The 23,012-nt window shown below is 42.1% G+C and overlaps 1 protein-coding gene across 1 annotated transcript in view; it reads right to left on the minus strand.

The window, feature by feature from the left end:
* Positions 1 to 10,119: 10,119 nt before the first annotated feature.
* The window catches only part of LOC136872695 (uncharacterized protein KIAA1143 homolog), a 465,865-nt gene continuing 452,972 nt past the window's right edge, over positions 10,120 to 23,012 (minus strand). The window contains exon 3 of the mRNA XM_067146519.2: positions 10,120 to 10,729. Within this exon, the coding sequence (XP_067002620.1) occupies positions 10,536 to 10,729 (194 nt within the window). The 3' untranslated portion in view covers positions 10,120 to 10,535. The remainder of the gene's footprint in view (positions 10,730 to 23,012) is intronic.

A 23,012-nucleotide genomic window follows, 5' to 3' on the forward strand; every position in this document is an offset into this window, starting at 1 on the left:
CCTATCTCTTTTTTTCCTTGTTATACTGTACATGATGTCAAAATGTTTATTTCTATCGCAAGGTTTTTGTTTTAAGGCTTTTCGAAATTTTGATTGATTTTTTTCCCAAAAAGTACAACTTCTCTGAAAAGAAACTGGAGATTTTTTTCATTCCCTTAGAACACAGATAATTTATTTCACAGGATAAGCCATCATAAAATTAATAATTATTCATATGAGTTTATAAATAGTACTTTTAAGTATTAGTTTCATGTCTGTACCCCCATTACTTTAATTAAATGCGATCACTTCGTTAAATTTGACGTGAAACGTGCGAATAGTTATTTTTTTAATTTGCTTTACGTCGCACCGACGAAGATGGGATAGGAAAGAGCTAGGGGTGGGAAGGAAGCGACCGTGGCCTTACTTAAGGTACAGTCCCAGCATTTGCCTGGTGTGAAAATGGGAAACCACGGAAAACCATCTTCAGGACTGCCGACAGTGGGATTCGAACCCACTATATCCCAGATGCAAGCTCACAGCTGCGCGCCCCTAACCACACGGCCAACTCGCCCGGTCGAATACTTATTTGAAATGTCACGTTTCTTGTGATGAAAATTTTAATGTTTCGGAAACTAGTTTCAAAAGCTTAACCCTCTGCCTCAAGTAACATTTTTATTTTAAAGCACATTTTTCATATTTCATACTGTACCATATAGAATCTGAATCTCTTTATTCTTCTGAAGTTTCACTCAAAATTAACACACAATCTCAAAACATCTACGTAAGATTGAACTGTCTGTCTGTTAGGTTATCAGCCCAGAGGCTGGTTGGATCCTCAAATAGCACCACCAAAGGTTATGCGGTTATAAGAAAACCCCAAAAACCAACTGCAGCACCAAAATGAGGCGTACTAGGCAAGATGAAGAGTGAGGTAGTTTGCCATTGCTTTCCTCACTGGGTCAGAAGGTACTATTGCAGCACGACCGACCCTATGAGCAGCACCTTTCATAACACTCAGATGCACTAGTCGTGCTCTGAATGTCATTACTCAGCACTACCCATACCCCAGCAACTTTCATATTGTCACAGCCATGGATGAGACTGGGACTTCGGTGGAAGCTACACTTTACTCTGGCCTGTGCCAAGAGATGGATGCAAAAGTACTGTATCCATCAAGAAATGACAGCAGGCAGAAGATTGAACTACCGATAACAATAACAAGAAGTGTAAACAAACAAGAATATCACTACAACAGATATGTCATAGATACGCTCATTGTCAAACAATAAATTCGAGGGTCGCTTGAAAACGAATGCACCACATACATTTTTACTAAGCCAATTTTTATTCTACGCCCTTGTAGTTTTTTCATTATATATGGTTTGATGTCATACTCACAATCCCCAAGCAACAGAGAACTGCCATGCACACCTGATTCAAATTGAGCCCTCAATCGTGAATTGTTGAACATGGTAGCACCATGTGCCCATCCTGGCCATTTTGCTACAATATTCTTGATTTTTAGATTTGCATCAGCTACAACATGCGCGTTTAATGAAAATAACCCCTTTCTGTTTTTGCATTGCTCATCAGAATCTCCTACATGGGACTCTATTCTTATGTGGGTACAGTCAGTGGCACCAATATCTCTAGGAAAGTTAGTAATTTTGTAAATATTGTTACTTACTGACATGTCATGTTCCTCTGTTGGTAATTGTATTTCCCGTGAAACAAGAGAAACTATAAAATCTGTCACACGCAATAGAGTTCGAGACACAGCGACCTTATGAATTCTTCCGAAATCTCTCATTGTGATAAGCATACTACTGGAGGCATAAAATTGCATTGCTATTAGTAGCTCACTGAGGGGTTCTAAAGATGATTTCTGAAATAGAAGGAAGTTATTCAATTTTTTTAATTTACATTTTGACAGTAGAACGGTTCAAAAACGTCACTTATACATTCTTACCTTTTCGTGGCGTGTTTTACTCTAGCACCAGTTTACTGAAATAGGGTTATGGCAGTTCGTTTTGTTAGTCTAAACCTATTTAAAAACTGTTTCATTCCATACATGAAAGTGGTGTACGGTGGTGATTATTGTTTTAAGAGGAAGTACAACTAGGCAACCATCCTCTATATAACACTAATCAGAGAAAAAAAAATGGAAGGGGTCCGACACTTCGAAAAATGAAGATATCGGCCAAAGGAAGACAAGGGCCACGAAGGGCGTGAAAATGAAAGACTCCCTAGCCCTCGCAAACCTAATAGCGTCGGGGTCGGAAAAGAACAAGAGTTGACCAAGAGAGGTCGGATAGTATAGATGAAAGTGAGGAGTCTGGCACAGGTAAGTGGAAGCAATGCCAGGGCTCAGCTAAGGGCCCCGTGGTCGCCAACCCACGTTCCAAAGTTCAGAGCCCCTGAGGCCTCTTTTAGTCGCCTCTTACGACAGGCAGGGGATACCGTGGGTGTTATTCTACCGCCCCCACCCACAGGGGGAATGAAAGTGGTGTACCCTTGCTCGAAAAACTCGTGGTGCCGGTGGTCGTTCAATGATTTGAACCACTTGGGTGACTCAATGGGTTGCTATTTTTCTAGAAAATAGATCTCAGAGAATTAGAGTAGGCAAAGCTTTATCTGACCCTGTAATAATTAAGAGGGGAATTCCTCAAGGCAGTATTATTGGACCTTTATGTTTTCTTATATATATATACATGATATGAGTAAAGAAGTGTAATCAGAGGTAAGGCTTTTTGCGGATGATGTTGCTCTGTATAGAGTAATAAATAAGTTATAAGAATGTGAGCAACTACAACATGACCTCGATAATGTTGCGAGATGGACAGCAGGCAATGGTATGATGTTAAACGGTATTAAAAGTCAGGTTATGAGTTTCACAAATAGGAAAAGTTCTCTCAGTTTTAATTACTGCGTTGATGGAGTGAAAGTTCCCTTTGGGGATCATTGTAAATACCTAGGTCTTAATATAAGAAAAGATCTTCATTGTGGTAATCACATAAATATAACTGTAAATAAAGTGTACAGATCTCTGCACATGTTTATGAGGGTATTTAGGGGTTGTAGTAAGGATGTAAAGGAGAGGGCATGTAAGTCTCTGGTAAGACCCCAACTAGAGTATGGTTCCAGTGTATGGGACCCTCACCAGGATTACTTAATTCAAGAACTGAAAAAAATCCAAAGAAAAGCAGCTCGATTTGTTCTGGGCGATTTCCGACAAAAGAGTAGCGTTATAAAAATGTTGCAAAGTTTGGGCTGGGAAGACTTGGGAGAAAGGAGACGAACTGCTCGACTAAGTGGTATGTTCCGAGCTGTCAGTGGAGAAATGGCGTGGGAGGACGTCAGTAAGTTTGAGGTGTCTTTAAAAGTAGGAAAGGTCACAATATGAAGATAAAGCTGGAATTCAAGAGGACAAATTGGGGAAAATATTCATTTATAGGAAGGGGAGTTAGGGATTGGAATAACTTACCAAGGGAAATGTTAATAAATTTCCAATTTCTTTGCAATCATTTAAGAAAAGGCTAGGAAACAGGGAATCTGCCACCTGAGCGACTGCCCTAAATGCAGAGCAGTATTGATTGACTGACATGCATTCATCATCATCGGTAAGTATTTCTTCAAACACTTCGAAAATATCCTCGACATCCATTCGTTCTGTCACGTTGTAATGTTACGTAGCCTTAAACTTCAATTTAAACGGGAAAAGAGCGGTAATCAAGTTAACATTCAGTTAAACTGAACTGACTGATAAACCAAGTTTGAACTGAACCAAGAGTTTAAACCCTTGTTATAACACTGGCTCTAAACTGTGAGAGAATAAATTTCACTGGGACTGTGTGTTAAGCAGAGTGCAACCCTATTTCACAGAAATTTACCGAGCTCAGAATCTTTTTAAGAAGACCTCAGACGTATGGGAAAGATGAAGTTCCACAACCATTGGACTCCTTGGAAACAACTTGGCGAACGAAATGGCATTAGATGGGGTGTTATCAATATTACTGGAAATAAAGTAAAACTGGCTGGATCAGAAAAGAAGAGGAGTCTGGGTATAAGTTAATGATGTCCAGGTAAAGGGAGATAACGAGGAAGAGATTGGAGATTATAAGGCGTTCTTTAACAATGGTGATGCTGGTTACTGTTTTAAGAGGAAGTACAACTGGACAACCATCCTCTATGCAACACTAATCACAGAGAAAAAATGAAAGGGATCCGACACTTCGAAAAATGAAGGTATCGGCCAAAGAAAGACAAGGGCCACGAAAGGCGTGAAAATTAAAGATTCCTTAGGCCTCCATACGTAATATCGTACGCGTCGGAAAAGAATAAGAGTTGACCAAGCGAGGTCAGATACGATACCTGTAGATGAACGTGAGGAGCACAGCACAAGTGGAAGCAATGCCAGGACTCAGCTAGGGCCCCGTGGTCGCTAACCCACGCCCCCACTTTAAGAGCACATTGGGCCCTTTTAGTCGCCTCTTACGACAGGCAGGGTATACCATGGGTGTTATTCTACCTCCCCACCCACAGACGATAAGAGAATTGGGATCTTCAGCTAGAGAAAGGCCATACTTTGAAGTATTCTGGAGTAAAAGAGATCAGAGATCCAAATAGGAGTTGATATTATTTTGAATGAGGCACTGGACTCTAAACTAACATTGTGGGAAGCTGTAAGCTCTAGAAAAGAATAGACCTTCAAATGGAGGAGACAGTCACATGGATCCAAATATATGCTCCGACTGATGATAAAAAAGAACCTGAAACGGATAATTGCTATTGCACTCTACAGAACACCGTTGACAAAGGAAGAGACGATAATGGTCAAATCGTAGCAATGGGAGATTAGAATGTCCAGATCGGTAATGATGCAGCACTTGGTTTTGGTTGTATGGTAAAACACGGAGTTGAAGGTACATAAAACAGGAATGGTAACAGAATGGTATAATTCTCCATCGAACCAGCTACTGATTGGAAACACTTTCTTTTCACACACACAAAAAATGTACGCAAAGTGGCATTTGTTGCACATGAGAGAAGAGTATGTAGTGCTATAGATTATTTCACATGTACGCCATCTACGCGTTATGTTATACAAGAAGTGTGAGTTTTCCGCAGTGCAGAACTCTGTACAAAGCACAAATTACTGGTCATGAAAACGCTTTTTAGGACACTGTGGATTAATTGATAATTGGAAGTACTTTATTACCAATAAGTAACCTTTAATACCGATAGAAGCTGGGTTATGTACAACAACTTCAGTTCGTTTTTGTGATTATTGTCATGAGAACCAAAGAAATAAAAACTAGATATGGAAGTGAAGTGAGGAATGCAAAGAATACTTATATACATTATTTACATAGGTGGCACTAGCTCACAGATGCCCAGAGGAATTATTTCACTTACAGATAAGTTCTGGCTGCTTGCGCTGTTGTTAAACACTTTAAGTTCATGTTGGAAGGATGTGACTTTCCAATTTACACTGACCACAAACCACTGACCTTCATGTTTCAACAGCGTTCAGACAAACCCTCACCTCGTCAAGTTCACCATATCAGCTTCATTGGACAATCCACAACAGGTAGGCCTATACCATTTACTTGTGACAGAGACAACATTGCAGCAGACACTTTCTCACATATTTCTTCCTTTGTTATCCAGTCAAGCTTCACTATGGAAGAAATTGCTAAAGATAAACAGTCCGATGAAGAACTTCATAAACTCAGGCAAACCACCTCACTGGTGTTCCAGATAGTGCATTACAAAATGGTACGGACCTCGTATGTTATGCAACCCAAGAGAACCTTCGACCGTACATACATCTACCATTCCGGAAACCAATCTTCAACTCCATCCATAATTGTCTGCCCTGGTGTAAAAAGTTCGCGGTGGCCAGAGGTAGTTCCCCCTCACTGAAATCACAGCTGAAGCAGTTGCATTTGCATTGTTATCCACCTGGATAGCTCGCTTCGGAGTGCCACAGATCATCACTACTGACCGTCGAAGGCAATTTGAAAGCCAACTTTTCAAATGTCTGACGGCTACAGTGGGTGTAGTCGACATCAGGACCACAGCATAGCTGAGGGAATGACTTATGGTACAGGAATCAGGCTAAACGCAGATTTCCTTCAAAATCAAGAGATAATCACACACATCCCATATTTTGTCTTCAAATTACGAGTACAGATGAGAACTTTGAAACCTGTCCCAACTGATCACCATACCAGTAGGAAAGTGTTTGTACGTCCAGCATTGATGACCAGTCAATTCGTTTGTATTCGAATGATGATCATAGAAAACCCCTGCAGCCAACAAACAATGGACCATATCATGTCTTGTCTCGCACATTCCACAACAGCAGTTAAACAAACTGTTAATATAGACAGACTGAAACCGGCTTTTACGCCACCCTAAACTACCGTAATAAGATCAGGAGGAACAACCAAAAGTGATGATTGCGTTGCTGTTTCACGTACAGTACTACCTCATCGAACTCCTCCCCTCCTGGAACACCCATGCCAGCCACGCAGCAGCTGCAAGCCAAGACTACACGGTTAGGAAGGCATGTTACCAATCCCAAGAAGTATACACGCGTTGTCACGCTAGTGCCTATCACGACACCAAAGGTAGAAAAACCAAAGGATAAATCCAAAATAAATGTTGAAGAGTTAAGGAATGTATGCGGTTGAAGTAAATAATCGACTGGAGATGACAGAAGAAACTAAAGATATGAACAATTCTGAGGCAGTGTGGAAAGCATTTAATGAACTATATTACAGGCAGCTGAGTTTATGGGATGAGAGTAGTACGTGGAATGCAAAAAACGGATAAGATAGTGGAATGAAACGGTTACAGACGTCGTTAAAAAGAAAGAAGATGCTTAGCAGAAATACTACCCTGCCAAGGGAGGTCTAAGTGGAGGAAAGAAATGAAGCCAAGGGAATAATTAAAGAGGCAAAGAAAGCAGCGTGAGAAGAATTCGGAAATGAAACAGAAAGTGACTTCAGAGGTAACATTAGAAGGTTGCGGATTCTGATGAGAAACCTTAGAGGGAAACTTGGAAAGAAAATGAGACACATTGAAACAAAGACTGGGAAGCTTGCCACTTAAACAGAGGAGGTGTTCAAGGCCTTGGAGCATTATTATAGAGAAGTATTTAAGGGCAGAAAATCTAACTTTTCAGATAATAATAATAACCATGCAAGACCTAAAGAAACATTTGATTGTACTACAGAAGCTGAAGTAGCAGAGGCTGTACAAAGTACCAGGTCCTGATGATGTAACTGCAGAGATGATTAAAGATGCAATAGCGAGACCTTGAAACGGCTGAGAGGTTTGTTCCAATTAGCCTGCAAAGAGGAGGAAATACCAAGTGAATGGGAAGTACAACTGGAAATCAAAACTATCGTGCCATATGGCTCTCCTGTGAAGCGTTTAAACTGTACACAAGGATTGTTGTAAAGCATTCCCGACAGCATACTGAACAAGAGCCAGAGGAAGAACAAACTGCTTTTAGAACTGGACGACAAACTCACGACCTTGTAAGCTGCATTCGAATTTTGACCGAGAAGATGAAAGGTCAAGGAAAGGAGGCATACTTAGCACGGTTAGATCTAGCTGTAACATTTGATTCTGTGCCTGAGGAAATGTATGATAAGCCCTAGAAAAAGTATGGTAAGCCCTTCAAGCCAAGCTCTAGATAAGATTATTAGAGTAAATTAGAATATCCATAAGGATGTTTTTGGAAAGGTTAGGATAAATGGACAGATAATTAAGACCTTCAGAATGGAAAAGGGGTATGAAACAAGGACATTGCCTGAGTCCATTTTCATGGACCAAGTTATAAAGCTTCGAAAAAGAAAGAAGAAAGAAATATAAAGTAGGCAGGTGGCAGTTACGCCCTGTTTACTTGCAGAGCTTGGTCTATGCAGATGACATTATCTTAATTAACAGCAATCCCCAAGATCTACAGGAGGCAGTAATAGAGTGGGAAAGTACTCTAGAAGAAGGAGGTATGCAGGATCATGCCTCTAAGGGCAAAACGATGAAAGTCGGAGGCAAGGAAGAAGACGTCAACATCAACTGGAAGGGAGAACAGGAGCAAGTCAGTACTTACAACTACCTGGGTACAGAAATTTCTGAAGATGCTAAGATCGAACATGAAATCGATAACAGGATTTAGAAAGCCAATGTTATCTATTATCAGCCGTTTCACTTCATTGTTGGACAGTTTTTGTGTTAATTGCGAAACTTGTGCATCCTTCTCACTGATTTTTCACATGTGCATATTCTATAACATATTCGCCCAATACTCGAACATAACTTTATGAACTTTATGTGTGGCCGGAATATCGGAATATCTGATTTATGTTAACATCGTTTGTCAAGATATATCTTTACCTTTTCTATTTCAACCTGTGTTATCCCCTGAACAGTAATTTGCTTGGTCTTATTGATCAAAACGTAAACAATATCTTCAGCACTTTGTACCTTATTTCCAGTTTTCACAGCCACCCACGCCATTCGTTTTACTTGGCCTCCAATTGTATTTACTGCCCCTTTCCATGGTATTATTAGAAAAGTTTCATTGAATTTTAAGTCCAAATATGGCAGAAAGTAACCTCAAGCCAATTTTTCCCTTTTCCGTTGAGCTTGTTTGCGTATTCTATTTTGTAACTGTAGTCTCTCTATTCCTGCTTTAGTCATTCTTTAGACATTTCTTTTCTTTTTGCGATCTTTACGTTTTCTTACCATTCTTTATACCGACCTTTCTCCTTCAGACTCTGCTTGTATTCTCGTTGCCTTTCTGCTGGCGATTTCGCCATATTACTGTTTCACTACCGCAGCTCACTCGTAATTTCACCAGTGTCTCCAAAGCAACTGACTGGGCTGTGAGGAGGTGTGCATAGTACTGCGTGCGCACTATCAGTCAGTAACAGTGCCATAGCGTGAAACTGATTCACTGCAAGAAAAATGTTCAAATATGATTTTGTTGATGTCGTTGAGGTGACATAGGATCCCGAAAGAAATTTTATTCCATCCATTATGGTGCTGTGTAGACGAATTTTCCTGTTTTTCGTGACTGACCACAATCTGCCCTAAACAAATACAGTTCTTATCAATCTACTAAGAGAATTACGAAAATTATACTTTATAACAATGGACATACAGGGAAGATCACATTTTGACATATAAAAAGGTGAACTTGAAAAAAAAAACACAGTTACTTGTACATATCAATGTATGGAAAATGCACGTTATTTGGTGTATTTCTCTGTATGCTCAATGTCACAAGATTTGAAGTAAGATATGGGCTATTACAAATTATATTTCCTATGCTTGCTTTTGTGATAAGAGATTTTAAACTATATAATAATTCTTGAACAAAAACAGTAATATCAATTTGGCAATTTACGCTTCGGTATGATATATTCGTGAAATCATTCTAGCATGTTCGCTAAATCTTCTCATTTTCCATAAGCCATTGTTATCATGATATTCTGTTTTAATCTTAGTAATTTCATTTCCCTGTAAATTGATTCCTTCTTTTTTGGCAGCATTTCAGATAATTACACTAACTCCTTGTTCATCATCAGCATAGCTCCTTATTGAACCAAGTTAACCAATATATTTTATGTAGTTTGTGTTTATAATGTTCTTCAGTTTTCAAACTTCAGACGTTAATTTTCTCCCTCATTTTTCTCTGCAATGCGATGGGATGCAATAACAGAAATATGTGCACACTATGGGATGCAGTGTGTTATGGCAAGCTGTGAGTTACAGTCTACCCATCTGTCCTTTAACAGATATCGAACTGATGATATCAAATATCTACTTATCCTGATTTAGCCCAAAACTGACTTGTACTGTTATTACCGCCCATCAGAGACTTGTTCTGTGTATTGTTTTCAATGTAGATACTACAAAAGGGGCTCTTTAGTCTCAGAAGACTCAAATTCAAAATTCAACCCTGAACGATACTCCTCATTACATCGTCAACTTCCACTACGCTCTGACGTTACCTTTCTGTATCTGCAGGCCAATTAACATGGATCCACAGAGGAGGCTAAGGAAAGAATGAAGACACCATATTGGTCTAAACTTTGTAATGAAGAAGAAGAAGAAACAGGATCTCTATTATGCATACGATCAAGTTATTAACCCTCAAGCACACGCGCCAGATCTTAGGACGCAGAGACACGCGTGGGGGTGCTTTCCACACCACATAATATTGTATTGTAAAATATGAATTACTGTATTAATTGGAGATTTTAAGATAGATTATGTATGAATGACTCTTTCTGTGGGGATCCGGTCAAAAAGGTACAAGAGCGGGGAGAGCACAGAAAAATTAATTGTACATTTCTTTAGGAAATAAAATGACCTGGGGTGGATTCCACCCCATATGCGTGTGTTTGAGGGTTAAACATTTAATTCCAAAATGTTGAATCACACAGGACAAAACTCTTCACATACAAATTAGGTCAAATTTCGTAAAAGTATCAAGAACTGGTTCTTTGACATAGACACAAATACACACACAATCAGCTATCATCATTCTCCTCTTCGTCGAATGACAGCAGACTCTTGTTCTTGATCTTCTTCCCTTTGCTTTTGCTTGATGAACGGCGTCCTTCGTCTTTCTTCTTTGCACCGCCTTGGTCCTCTTCCTCCGAAGGTTTGGTTGGTACACGGAATATGATGCGATCATCTAGGTTAGCGGGAGTGGAGTCCTCTTCTAGAGAAAAACCAGAAAAACAAACAACATAGAAATAGTATCGAACAAGACAGGAATACATTCTCAGAATAAGGAACATTATTTCAATGCTGCACCGCTGCGAATTAGAACATTTTTACATCTAAATCAGAAAATTAAACTTTAATGTACTGTGTCCCTCTGTAAGGCATTCAACAGCTTGTTTCTTACACGTAAAATACAAAGGTAATATTGGAAATTGTCTGACTCCATAGCTAAATGATAGCACGCTGGCCTTTGGTCCAAGAGGTCCCATTTTCGATTCCCCGGCCGGGTCGGAGCTTTTAACCTTCATTGATTAATTCCTCTGGCTCAGGGACTGGGTGTTTGTACAGTGTTCAACATCAGAATTCATCTTAGGAAGGCCCCATCCTCACAGATGCGCAGGTCGCTTTGAGAACCTGAACTCAAAAGACCTGGTCGGCTACGGATGACAGATTCAGCTCCAAGTCCATTTCTACCTTTGCAGCACAGATCCTTGCGATGATGTAACCGCAATAATTTGCCATAAAGAGATAGTCTCCTATTTCAATGTATTGTTGGCTAACTGCAGTAGGATTATATCCAAGATTACACTGAAAATATTTAGGTCTGAAAGAGAGCCCTAGGTAAGGTAAGAGTGTATTCTGCTCGAAGGCAGGTCCTAACCTCCGCAGAGGTGTGCCTGAGCCGGAGTTTACGTACGGTAGGGTGACCAGTTCTTTTCCGCTCCTCCATTCCCTTACTCCCACCAACAGCGCGTGGCAACCCATCCAAATCTTGATCACGCCCAATGTTGCTTAACTTCGGAGATCTCACGGGATCCGGTGTTTCAACACGGCTACGGCCGTTGGCAAGAGCCCTAGTGTACTTGTCAAATAGATTCGCAATAATTCTATCTAGGACTTCTAGACTGCGCAGATGTTTTAAGGGGGTAAATTGACAGGGTTATCAGTCCCGTCCTGCAGATTTCTCCATACATAAACAATTACACAGCAAAAAAGGTAAATGTTATTCTCAACTGAATCAACTGTCCGACCGCAAACAGTTAAAGCACCTGCTTGCAGAACAGAGGCTGAAGTTTAGGTCCCGAGGACAGTTACGTGTTCAGCTCCTTCGTCTTGTAATGGCCTGTCCTATTATTAGTCTTACTATATTTATTCAGTAGTTAAGATGCTCACTAACACAAAAATGGGATCCCAATGTAGAAATCAAAGCAAAAACAGACACTGTCAGAAGTGTATTTCTAAAATTGAAACATTTTATGAGCAATCATAATCTCCGATTCGGAACTCGTTTTGCGCGTCGTGAAGTGTTATGTAAGCTCCCCAGACAAAAAAAAAACCACAGTTATAGCCCTTCAGGCAAGCAATTCACTGTTGGAAACATCCTAGGAATATGAGCTACGAATTTGAGGTAAATACAATATAATAAAGTATGAAAAAGTATTATTTTTTCCTAAAAATTACAATCATTTTTTTAATCATCGTTATCCGGTCGATTAGATTAGCAGTTTACCTTTTTCTACCACTACGAGCGCTAATGTGAGTGAATGCATTGTTTCACTTAAGCACCACTACGAGCGTTAATGTGAGTCAATGCAGAGTTTCACAAGACCTTATAACTACATTCGATGTGGACATTTTCAAAACATCAAAAAACGCTGAGGGTATTGAACCAAGCAACGCATTACAGAAATAATTATGTAAATAAATTAATTTGGCCAAGATTTAAATAAAAAACAAAACGAGTAAAGGAACAAGCAATTTCAGGCTGTTTTTTCAGAACTGCATTTAGGCCGGAAGTGATTTTCAATTTTTTGAAAAGTTTGATAGAGCTATCCACGACTCACATCCTGAAACTTTTCCGAACCCTTTAGACGTTCAACTTTCGGCACAATTGGGGAAATTTGCTTAATTTTACGTTTTTCGTAGTCTGCTAAGAATTATTGTTTTCAACATTAACTCTAGTGCGCACACACAGATAGAACATTAAACACAGCGAAGAAGTCCCATGCTCAACCGCACGTGCACTGCCTCTATGCGAGCATAAGGCAGTATCGATCAGTGAGCCACCGATGTTTCGAGCGGACACTATACGTCATCATAGGTAGATGTAAGGACGTGACAAGAGAGGCAAAAAGAAGCAATCGTGTTTGGTCGTGCCCATGGCCGTACGGTGCATGCTATATTTCTAGAAAATAGATCTCAGAGAGTTAGAGTAGGTGAAGCTTTGTCTGACCCTGTAATAATTAAGAGGAGAATTTCTCAAGGCAGTATTATCGGACCTTTATGTTTTCTTATATATATAAATGATATGAGTAAAGGAGTGGAATCAGAGGTAAGGCTTTTTGCGGATGATGTTATTCTCTATAGAATGATAAATAAGTTACAAGATTGTGAGCAACTGCAACGTGACCTCGAAAATGTTGTGAGATGGACAGCAGGCAATGGTATGTTGATAAACGGGGTTAAAAGTCAGGTTGTGAGTTTTACAAATAGGAAAAGTCCTCTCAGTTTTAATTACTGCGTTGATGGGGGTGAAAGTTCCTTTTGGGGATCATTCTAAGTATCTAGGTGTTAATATAAGGAAAGATCTTCATTGGGGTAATCACATCTCTGCACATGGTTATGAGGGTGTTTAGGGGTTGTAGTAAGGATGTAAAGGAGAGGGCATATAAGTCTCTGGTAAGACCCCAACTAGAGTATGGTTCCAGTGTATGGGACCCTCACCAGGATTACCTGATTCAAGAATTGGAAAAAATCCAAAGAAAAGCAGCTCGATTTGTTCTGGGTGATTTCCGACAAAAGAGTAGCGTTACAAAAATGTTGCAATGTTTGGGTTGGGAAGAATTGAGAGAAAGAAGAAGAGCTGCTCGACTAAGTGGTATGTTCCGAGCTGTCAGCGGAGAGATGGCGTGGAATGACATTAGTAGACGAATAGGTTTGAATGGCGTTTATAAAAGTAGGAAAGATCACGATATGAAGATAAAGTTGGAATTCAAGAGGACAAACTGGGGCAAATATTCATTTATAGGAAGGGGAGTTAGGGATTGGAATAACTTACCAAGGGAGATGTTCAATAAATTTCCAATTTCTTTGAAATCATTTCGGAAAAGGCTAGGAAAGCAACAGATAGGGAATCTGCCACCTGGGCGACTGCCCTACATGCAGATCAGTATTGATTGATTGACTGAAGTTGCTGGATTTGTTGGTGTTTTCCGACGGACTGTTCAAAGTGTTTACAAGCAGTGGTGTTACTACACGTGGACACGAAACACGACGTCAGAATTGTGGTCGGAAAAGGATCCTGACTGAAAGGGGCCGGAGACGCGTTTCACGGCTTGTGAATCAAAATCGCTTCCAAACCGACAGGAATTGCTGCAGTCAGTGAATGAAGGTCCATCCCGACCTGTTAGCGAGAGAACATTGTGACGGGAACTGCATGCAATGCAACATTTGGGAGTCGGTCACTTCGCAAGAGGCCATTGTCCACACAGGCACATAAAGCGGCGCGTCTTCAATGGGCTAGAAATCATCGAACGTGGACAGTAGCTGACGCATCACGTTTTCGGCTGTATTTCAATGACGCACGTCGTCGAGTACACCGAAGGCCAAAATAAGCATTTTATCCTGGATGCGCGCAAGGTCCGGGGGCGGGTCTGTGATGTTTTGGGGGTGTTTTTCGCATCATAGATTGGGTCCGCCCACTGAGGTGACCACTAACATGAACCAGCAGGTTTATTTAAACATCCTGGATGATCAGGTGTTGCTTTTCAGTCAACATCAGCATGATGAGTAGGGCCCGGATGTTTATGCAGTAATAGGGTAGAATGCAAACTTACTGAAGCGAGTAACGAGTAGAGTCTACCTGCACGACGGTAATGTTATGAGGTTTGCATAAACATTAGGGTTCTAATGGGCAGAACCCCTAGTGTTAATGCAAACCTCATAACAATACCGTCGTGCAGGTAGACTCTACTCGTTACTCGCTTCAGTAAGTTTGCATTCTACCCTATTACTGCATAAACATCCGGGCCCTAATGATGAGCATGCTATTGATACCCCGATTTTTCAAGACGACAACAGCAAAGTTCATCGGGCTGGAAGCATACGTGACTGGTTTTATGAACACTCCCTTACCATATTACATCTCGATTGGCCTCAAAATTACTTGTTTTGGACCTCACTAAAAATCTGTGGGACATGTTGGAACAGCGGGTAAAACACCAGAGAGAAGGTGTTATCTTCTAGTTGGCCCACCCCTCCCCTTCGATGAGGGGAAGGGGAGGAGAATGAAAACCTTTCGTAGGTCCTAGGCTAAAACGCTGACATCAGCATCCCCGCAATTTGGTGGAATTGCGCAAACAAATCCTCAGCGAGTGGCTTAACTGGATGCGACATACCTGCACAACCTTGTGGACTCGCTTCCTAACTGAATCCAGGCGGTTATGAAGTGCAGAGGCGTAGTTACGCGATATTACATGTTGCTTGTAATGGTTTCTCCAGGGGTGACAATTTTTTGTCCAGTGAGCTTATTGCCCGGTGCTGCTTTATGGTGTGAAAGGATGGGCACTAATGACTTCGTCAAAGAACTGACTTTATGGCTTCGAAAATGCGGATGTGTCGTACACCCTCGAGAAGGCACTCCATCGTGCAGAGAGATCATGTGAAGTTTTTACCCTCGCAGCGCGGAGGAAAGCAGCCGATTTCGGTAACATATTCCAAAATGACAAGTACAGCCTGATCCAACTGATCATAGAATATAAGACGGAAGGGAAACGTGGAAACAAGTGCAGAAGACCATCCTGTACACACAACCAGCGAAGAGCATCATACTAATGTGTTATTATTTCATGTCATCCGGCTCGCTGATGAACCTCCGACAGAGGTCGACATCCAAGATACGGTAACTCTGATATGGGAAATACCAAATGGGAGGGGGAACGTGACTCCACGATGGTCACCAGAAGAAGAAGTATTAAAACTTTCAAGTATTCGTGTTTGTTTTAAAATTATGTGGTTTAAGTTTTTTACACTTTGTTTTACGTCGCGCCGACATATATAAGTCTCAATTAAGGTACAGCCCCAGCAATTGCCGGATGTGAAAATTATCTTCAGAACTGCCGACAGTGGAGTTCGAACCCACTATCTCCCGAATTCAAGTCGATGGCTACGTGACCTAAACCAGGCAGCCACTTGGTCGGTTATGTGGCTTAAGCTTATAATTGGAGACATAACTCAAATTACATATAAATAAGCACGTGATTTATACTAGAAAGAAAGTCCTTATAAAGCTGCAAGAAGAGAGTATAAAATGTCTAAGGGAATACACATTCAGTTCAGGTATACAACTATTTCGCACGCTTACTGTGAGCCTAATACGCATTGTGGTTGTAATTTGAAGTATATTATTTCACGGATGTATTATCGCATAGCCTTTGGGGGTGCTATTTCAGGATCCAACCAGCTTTTGGGCTGATGACCTAACAGACAGATATTGCTTAAACCTAACATACCGTCTGGCACTATGGCTGAGTGGTCAGCGCCTTGGTATTTGGTCCTTGGAGCCCCGGGTTTGCTTCCCGCTAGGGTCAAGGGCTTTTAATCTTAAAGGGTTAATTCCCTTGGCTCGAGGACTACGTATTTCTGCTGCCTCCACAATTCATGTAACTCACACATCACACTCGACACTATCCTCCACTATACTAACACAGGGTTCCCCACAAACGGCAGGCACCACCCACCCTCGTCGGAGGATATTCCTTACAAGGGCTCCACCTGGTTAGCAACGGCCACACGAAATTATATTACCAAACATACCTCAGTAAAACTTATACTAGCTAACGAGGAAGACAAATCTAAAGTTAGGAAAAGACGATGACTTATGCAATAGGAAATGTTAGAATATAATAATCACACACAACATGATAATTAAATGTGCTTCATTAGGAAATTAACAACGTTCTTCCAAACTGTAAGCTGAAATGATACAAATGTCTACATAAGGTCAGGTCTTCACAAGTTTTCAATAACTTGTAACATCAAAGTAAACAAGAGAGAAAATAAATAGAATACAGCGAAGTGCGTAATCTTCATTCCGCACTATCACTGTTCTGTTCGTTATATTTTTTCTCTCTGTTGTTATCTGTTGGTGTAAAAGTCATTGCATACTTATGAAGACCTGATCTTTTGTTGTTATTTGTACCTTTTCAAACTCCTCTTTGGCAGACCTGGTTGCCTAGCTGTACTTCCTCTTAAAACAGTAATCACCACCACCACCGTCGTTAATCTATACATATTATAACAAAGTCACCGGTAGATGTTGTCTGTGTTCGTGCGGGCTCACTTCAAGAACCAAGGAGCCTTTGATGCGGTTTTCGCCGTTGTATAGAGCAGTTATTGTGGGCGGTTTAAGAATATGAAACATTAATCTACAACAATAGGGAGCCGAGCAGAGGCGGTTTTAGTGAATGAAGCCAAAGAAAAACGGCCAACTGAGCTCTTCCTTGGCTTACGCTGCCTGAAGCGTTAGCTATAGACCGCAAGTATTTCTGAAATAATTGTTGAACATGAAAAGCTCTAAAAGAAACTAAAAAACAGCTGCGACACCATATACCTATATGTAAGAGTTTTTATATTTAACTTTGAGTTAAAAATCAACTTTAAAATTAGATTAATCACATAATCCTTATCAAGATTGTTTATTCGCCTCGATAATCTGATTAAAAAAATACAAAATACAGTATCTAATTTGCACGAATGGTTTACAAGTCATCATTGTTTTATTGCAAGCGCAGGACTGGTTTAAATATTGTATGGGGAGAAAGGAGCGAGCTAACAGGTAGGCGGCCGGAATGTTCTTCGAAAAAACCACGCACTAGGCTACGTACATACATACACCAGAAAGAAAAACACTACGTCATCTGCAAGAAATAATAATAATGTTATTGGCTTTACGTCCCACTAACTACTTTCTTCGGTTTTCGGAGATGCCGAGGTGCCGGAATTCAGTCCCGCAGCTCCTCTTTTGCGTGCCAGCAAATCTACCGACAGAAGGCTGACGTATTCGAGCACCTTCAAATACCACCGGACTGAGCCAGGATCGAACCTGCCAAATTGGGGTCAGTAGACCAGCACCTCAACCGTCTGAGCCACTCAGCCCAGCGCAAGAAAATATTACAAGCCTTATCACCATAAATTCAAAATTGCTCCCGTGCGAAGTTTTTAAAAAAAGACATACTTGCCATATGTTGTTTGACACTTGTCTTATTTCCTAAAACAGAAAAAGTCCTCTAAAGTTCAGAACTTAAAGTTTTTGTCTATCCGTAAACTACTAGCATTTGTACTAAAGTATGTCCTTAGAGCACTCTTTACAACTTCAAGAGGCTTAGAATCCTATTGTGATTGTTATCTATCCTCCCAACGGTATCAAGTAGACGTTTACCAGTACATACCTACTTCATGTACATTATAATTGAAGTTAGAAAAGGGCTACGTTGAAGGTAAGACAGGTTTAAACAACATACGCTAGCCTAAAAGCCAAATGGCTTTGTTCAGATTATCTCTACAGTGTACCTTATGAATTCGGCGGCCAGGTGAAATGTCACTATAACAAAATAATAATGGCGTATGGCCTCGAAGAGGTCTGGTGCAGGTCTTTCGAGTTGACGCCCTATAGGCGACCTGCGCGTCTATATGGATGGGGCTCTACCTATGATGAATTCTAATGATGAAGACGGCACAGAACCCCAGCCCTCGAGCCATCGGAATTAACCAATGAAAGTTAAAATCCCCGATCCGGCCGGGAATCGAACCCGGGAACCCCTGGACCAAAGGCCAGCACGCTGGACAGTGTCACTATAACTCATCATGATAAGCTACCAAGTTGACGTTTCCGCTGAAGAAACTTGACATGTAGGTCATAGTCTCAACTGTAATTATGTTATTCATGAACGTAAACTACTATATTCGCATTTAGTTCTATTTACATACATTATAAGAACTTTCGATCATGGTTCAGTGATCTTTGTTGCATCATATCCATTCAGTACATAACACAGGATTCCTTGACGATTTCAGGAATTCTAACAGAGAAGATTACATTGCACACAGTTCCTTCGGTAAGCCTAGCCCAAGAGGAGTCTTCAAGGATTGAATATTAAGGAGATCGAATACACCATATTAAAGAACTCAGATAAGACGATTTCATAACTCATATCAATTTTAGAAGTATTTTGAAGTTCATTACACCTTTTCAATAGCGAGATTACTCATCAGTTTATGAGGCCGATGCCATACTGAGGCGAAACGTTGATAATTTCACGATCGAAAAAGCTTAAGAGTTTGAATATTACAATATTCACAATCGGTAAAACAAATAATGATTCCCATCTGGGTACTTAATGTATGACATCTCTATTTTGTTGAATCAAATGGGGACATATAAGTTTTACACGTGCTATCAACAATGTAAGATGTTCTACGTTCCTTTGTTTTAATAATGACGATTCGGGTAGGAATTACAAAACCACTGGAGAGTGATGGCAGAAAGGGCATTCGGGCTCAAACCTATAGCCTTAATCTGCGTTCGGATGCTCCGCTGATAATATAAACTTAGTAAAATGCCAATGAAAAATGTACAGAAATATGGCACATGGCACTAGCTACTCATACACCCCGAGCGAATTGGCTGCACACCTCTCCCCGTGTAGCGTTAGCTTGTATTCGGAAGACAGTGGGTTCGAACCTCACTGTCAGCAGCCCTGAATATGGTTTACCGTAGTTTCGCATTTTCACACCAGGCACACGCTGTGTCTGTACCTTAATTACGGCCATGGTGACTTCCTTCTCAGCCCTAGCCCTGTCTTATCCCATCGTCGCCATAAGACTTGTCTGACTTGGGGCGATGTGAACCACTAGCAAAAATGAAAAATTGCTCACACAATCCGCGAGGATGTTTGTGTAATTTTGTCCGACTTCGTTGGGACATGATTTAACTTGAAAGCAAGTCCAATAGCCTCCATACAAGCAAAGATCCTGGTCATGGCTAACTTAAAAGAACATGATTACGGAATGAGTACCTTTTCTTTGTGTGGTTGGTTCTGAGAAACACCGAGGGCAGGTTAGAGTAGTAATCATCAGAAAGCAACTGAACAACCTTTATTAGGTGTTACATAGCACAGAAGCTCGGAGTGTCACCTACAGGTTCTGGAACACTTACTTCTATGTTATTTCAATCATTATTGACTATGCTCTTCCCATCGACCCTGTGGCACATACAGCTAATTAAGAGCCTTATCCTCCCAAAACACGCAGCCGGATATTGGGATTTCACGTGGTGAGCGTAATGGCATCCTCAACCGTACTGCTTGGCTTTCTCGACCAACCCTTCTGCTTCTCACAATTGACAGTTCTGATTTCCAGTTTTAATTCTCGAATTAAAATTCTTGGACGAGTCGGGAATCCTGGGTGGTGGTTGTGGTGAAGATTATTATTTCAAGGGGAAGTACCACTACGTAACCTCTTAACACCAATTGGGAATAATGAAATGAAATGGTGTATGGCTTTTAGTGCCGGAAGTGTCCGAGGACAAGTCGGCTCGCCAGGTGCAGGTCTTTTGATTTGACGCTCGTAGGCGACCTTTGCGTCGTAGAGGGAACAATGGAAGAGTTCCAAATCTTCGACCAATGAAGAAATCGGCAAAAGAAAGGTAGGAGCCACATAGGGCGCAAACCTAATACCATCGGGGACCAAAGAGAACAACAGTTAACTACGGGCGGTCGTATAGGCGACATGAAATCGAGGAAGCTGGCACAAGTGGAAGAAATGCCAGACTCAGAGTTCCTGTGGTCACCAACCCAAGCTCCTAAGTTGAGAGCCCATGAGGTTACCTCTTTTTGTCACCCTTTAGGGGAAAGGTAGGTACACTCCATCTATACTGGTTGGGTCTACTGAACAGGCCGTCAGCCTCACTCTGTAATATACACTGACTGACAGAGCAAATGCAACACCAAGAAGGAGTGGTTCGAAAGGGATGAAAGTTGGGGAAAAAACAGAGACGGCACGGACGAATAATTGATGTTTATTTCAAACCGATATGCAGGTTACACAATGCGCACGGCATCGACTCAGTAGGATGTAGGACCACAGCGAGCGGCGATGCACGCAGAAACACGTCGAGGTACAGAGTCAATAAGAGTGCGGATGGTGTCCTGAGGGATGGTTCTCCATTCTCTGTCAACCATTTGCCACAGTTGGTCGTCCGTACGAGGCAGGGGCAGAGTTTGCAAACGGCGTCCAATGAGATCCCACACGTGTTCGATTGGTGAGAGATCCGGAGAGTACGCTGGCCACGGAAGCATCTGTACATCTCGTAGAGCCTGTTGGGAGATGCGAGCAGTGTGTGGGCGGGCATTATCCTGCTGAAACATAGCATTGGGCAGCCCCTGAAGGTACGGGAGTGCCACCGGCCGCAGCACATGCTGCACGTAGCGGTAGGCATTTAACGTGCCTTGAATACGCACTAGAGGTGACGTGGAATCATACGCAATAGCGCCCCAAACCATGATGCCGCGTTGTCTAGCGCTAGGGCGCTCCCCAGTTACTGCCGGATTTGACCTTTCTCCACGCCGACGCCACACTCGTCTGCGGTGACTATCACTGACAGAACAGAATCGTGACTCATCGGAGAACACGACGTTCCGCCATTCCCTCATCCAAGTCGCTCTAGCCCGGCACCATGCCAGGCGTGCACGTCTATGCTGTGGAGTCAATGGTAGTCTTCTGAGCGGACGCCGGGAGTGCAGGCCTCCTTCAACCAATCGACGGGAAATTGTTCTGGTCGATATTGGAACAGCCAGGGTGTCTTGCACATGCTGAAGAATGGCGGTTGAAGTGGCGTGCGGGGCTGCCACCGCTTGGCGGCGGATGCGCCGATCCTCGCGTGCTGACGTCACTCGGGCTGCGCCTGGACCCCTCGCACGTGCCACATGTCCCTGCGCCAACCATCTTCGCCACAGGCGCTGCACCGTGGACACATCCCTATGGGTATCGGCTGCGATTTGACGAAGCGACCAACCTGCCCTTCTCAGCCCGATCACCATACCCCTCGTAAAGTCGTCTGTCTGCTGGAAATGCCTCCGTTGACGGCGGCCTGGCATTCTTAGCTATACACGTGTCCTGTGGCACACGACAACACGTTCTACAATGACTGTCGGCTGAGAAATCACGGTACGAAGTGGGCCATTCGCCAACGCCGTGTCCCATTTATCGTTCGCTACGTGCGCAGCACAGCGGCGCATTTCACATCATGAGCATACCTCAGTGACGTCAGTCCACCCTGCAATTGGCATAAAGTTCTGACCACTCCTTCTTGGTGTTGCATTTGCTCTGTCAGTCAGTGTATTTTTAATCCTGTTGTAACTGATTTGAATTTATGTTCTCCCAGCTCCGCGGCTAACTGGTTAGCATGCTGGCCTTTGGTCCAAGGGGCCTCCGGTTCAATTCCCGATCGGGTCGGGGATTTTAACCCTAATTGGTTAAATTCTTTGGTCCGGTGACTGGCTGGGTATGCAGTCTTCAACATTCGAATTCATGCTAGGTAGGGCCACATCCTCATAGACACGCAGGTCGACTATGGTTGTCAACTTGAAAGACCTGATCCAGGCCTCTCCAGAGGCCATACGCCATTATTTATTTTCTCGAGGATGTAGAAACAATTATTATAAGGGCGCATGACGAAGTGCACTGAGCTACCGAAGACAACATGTCGTGGCCGGACTCGAACGGGCAACAGACGCAAGAACAAATCTGAGCCCGGCCGAGAGGCACAGACGGTTGATCGCTGGCCCATTTCTCCCAAGTTGGTAGGTACGGTCTCAGCTCAGTCCGGCAGCATTCTAAGGTGCTCAAATACGTCAGTACCGTTTTTGTTAGATTTACCGGCACGTAAACGAATTTTTGCGGGACAATTTTCTTGCCCCTCGGTGTCTTCTTAAACCGTAACAGCAGTTAGTGGGAGATTTTAAGATTATGAGATCCTTTGAACTTGGACTAGCCAAATGTCGACCAGGAAAACTGCATATGTTCAGGATCCATTTCTGTCTCAAGTGGTCCTCCGAAACCGTTGCAGGACGACAGGAAATCTGCAGGATGAGTCGGCTCATGTCAGTGTAGTACGTATTAGACAGACTGTGAGAGGATACACTCCGATCCCGAACACCTCAAGAATCAAATAACACAACATAATAGGCAGCATTTTCAGCGTGCACAAGGACCGGCTCCAT

This window comes from Anabrus simplex, chromosome 4 (assembly GCF_040414725.1).
Source record: "Anabrus simplex isolate iqAnaSimp1 chromosome 4, ASM4041472v1, whole genome shotgun sequence".
Classification (NCBI taxonomy): Eukaryota; Metazoa; Arthropoda; class Insecta; order Orthoptera; family Tettigoniidae; genus Anabrus; species Anabrus simplex.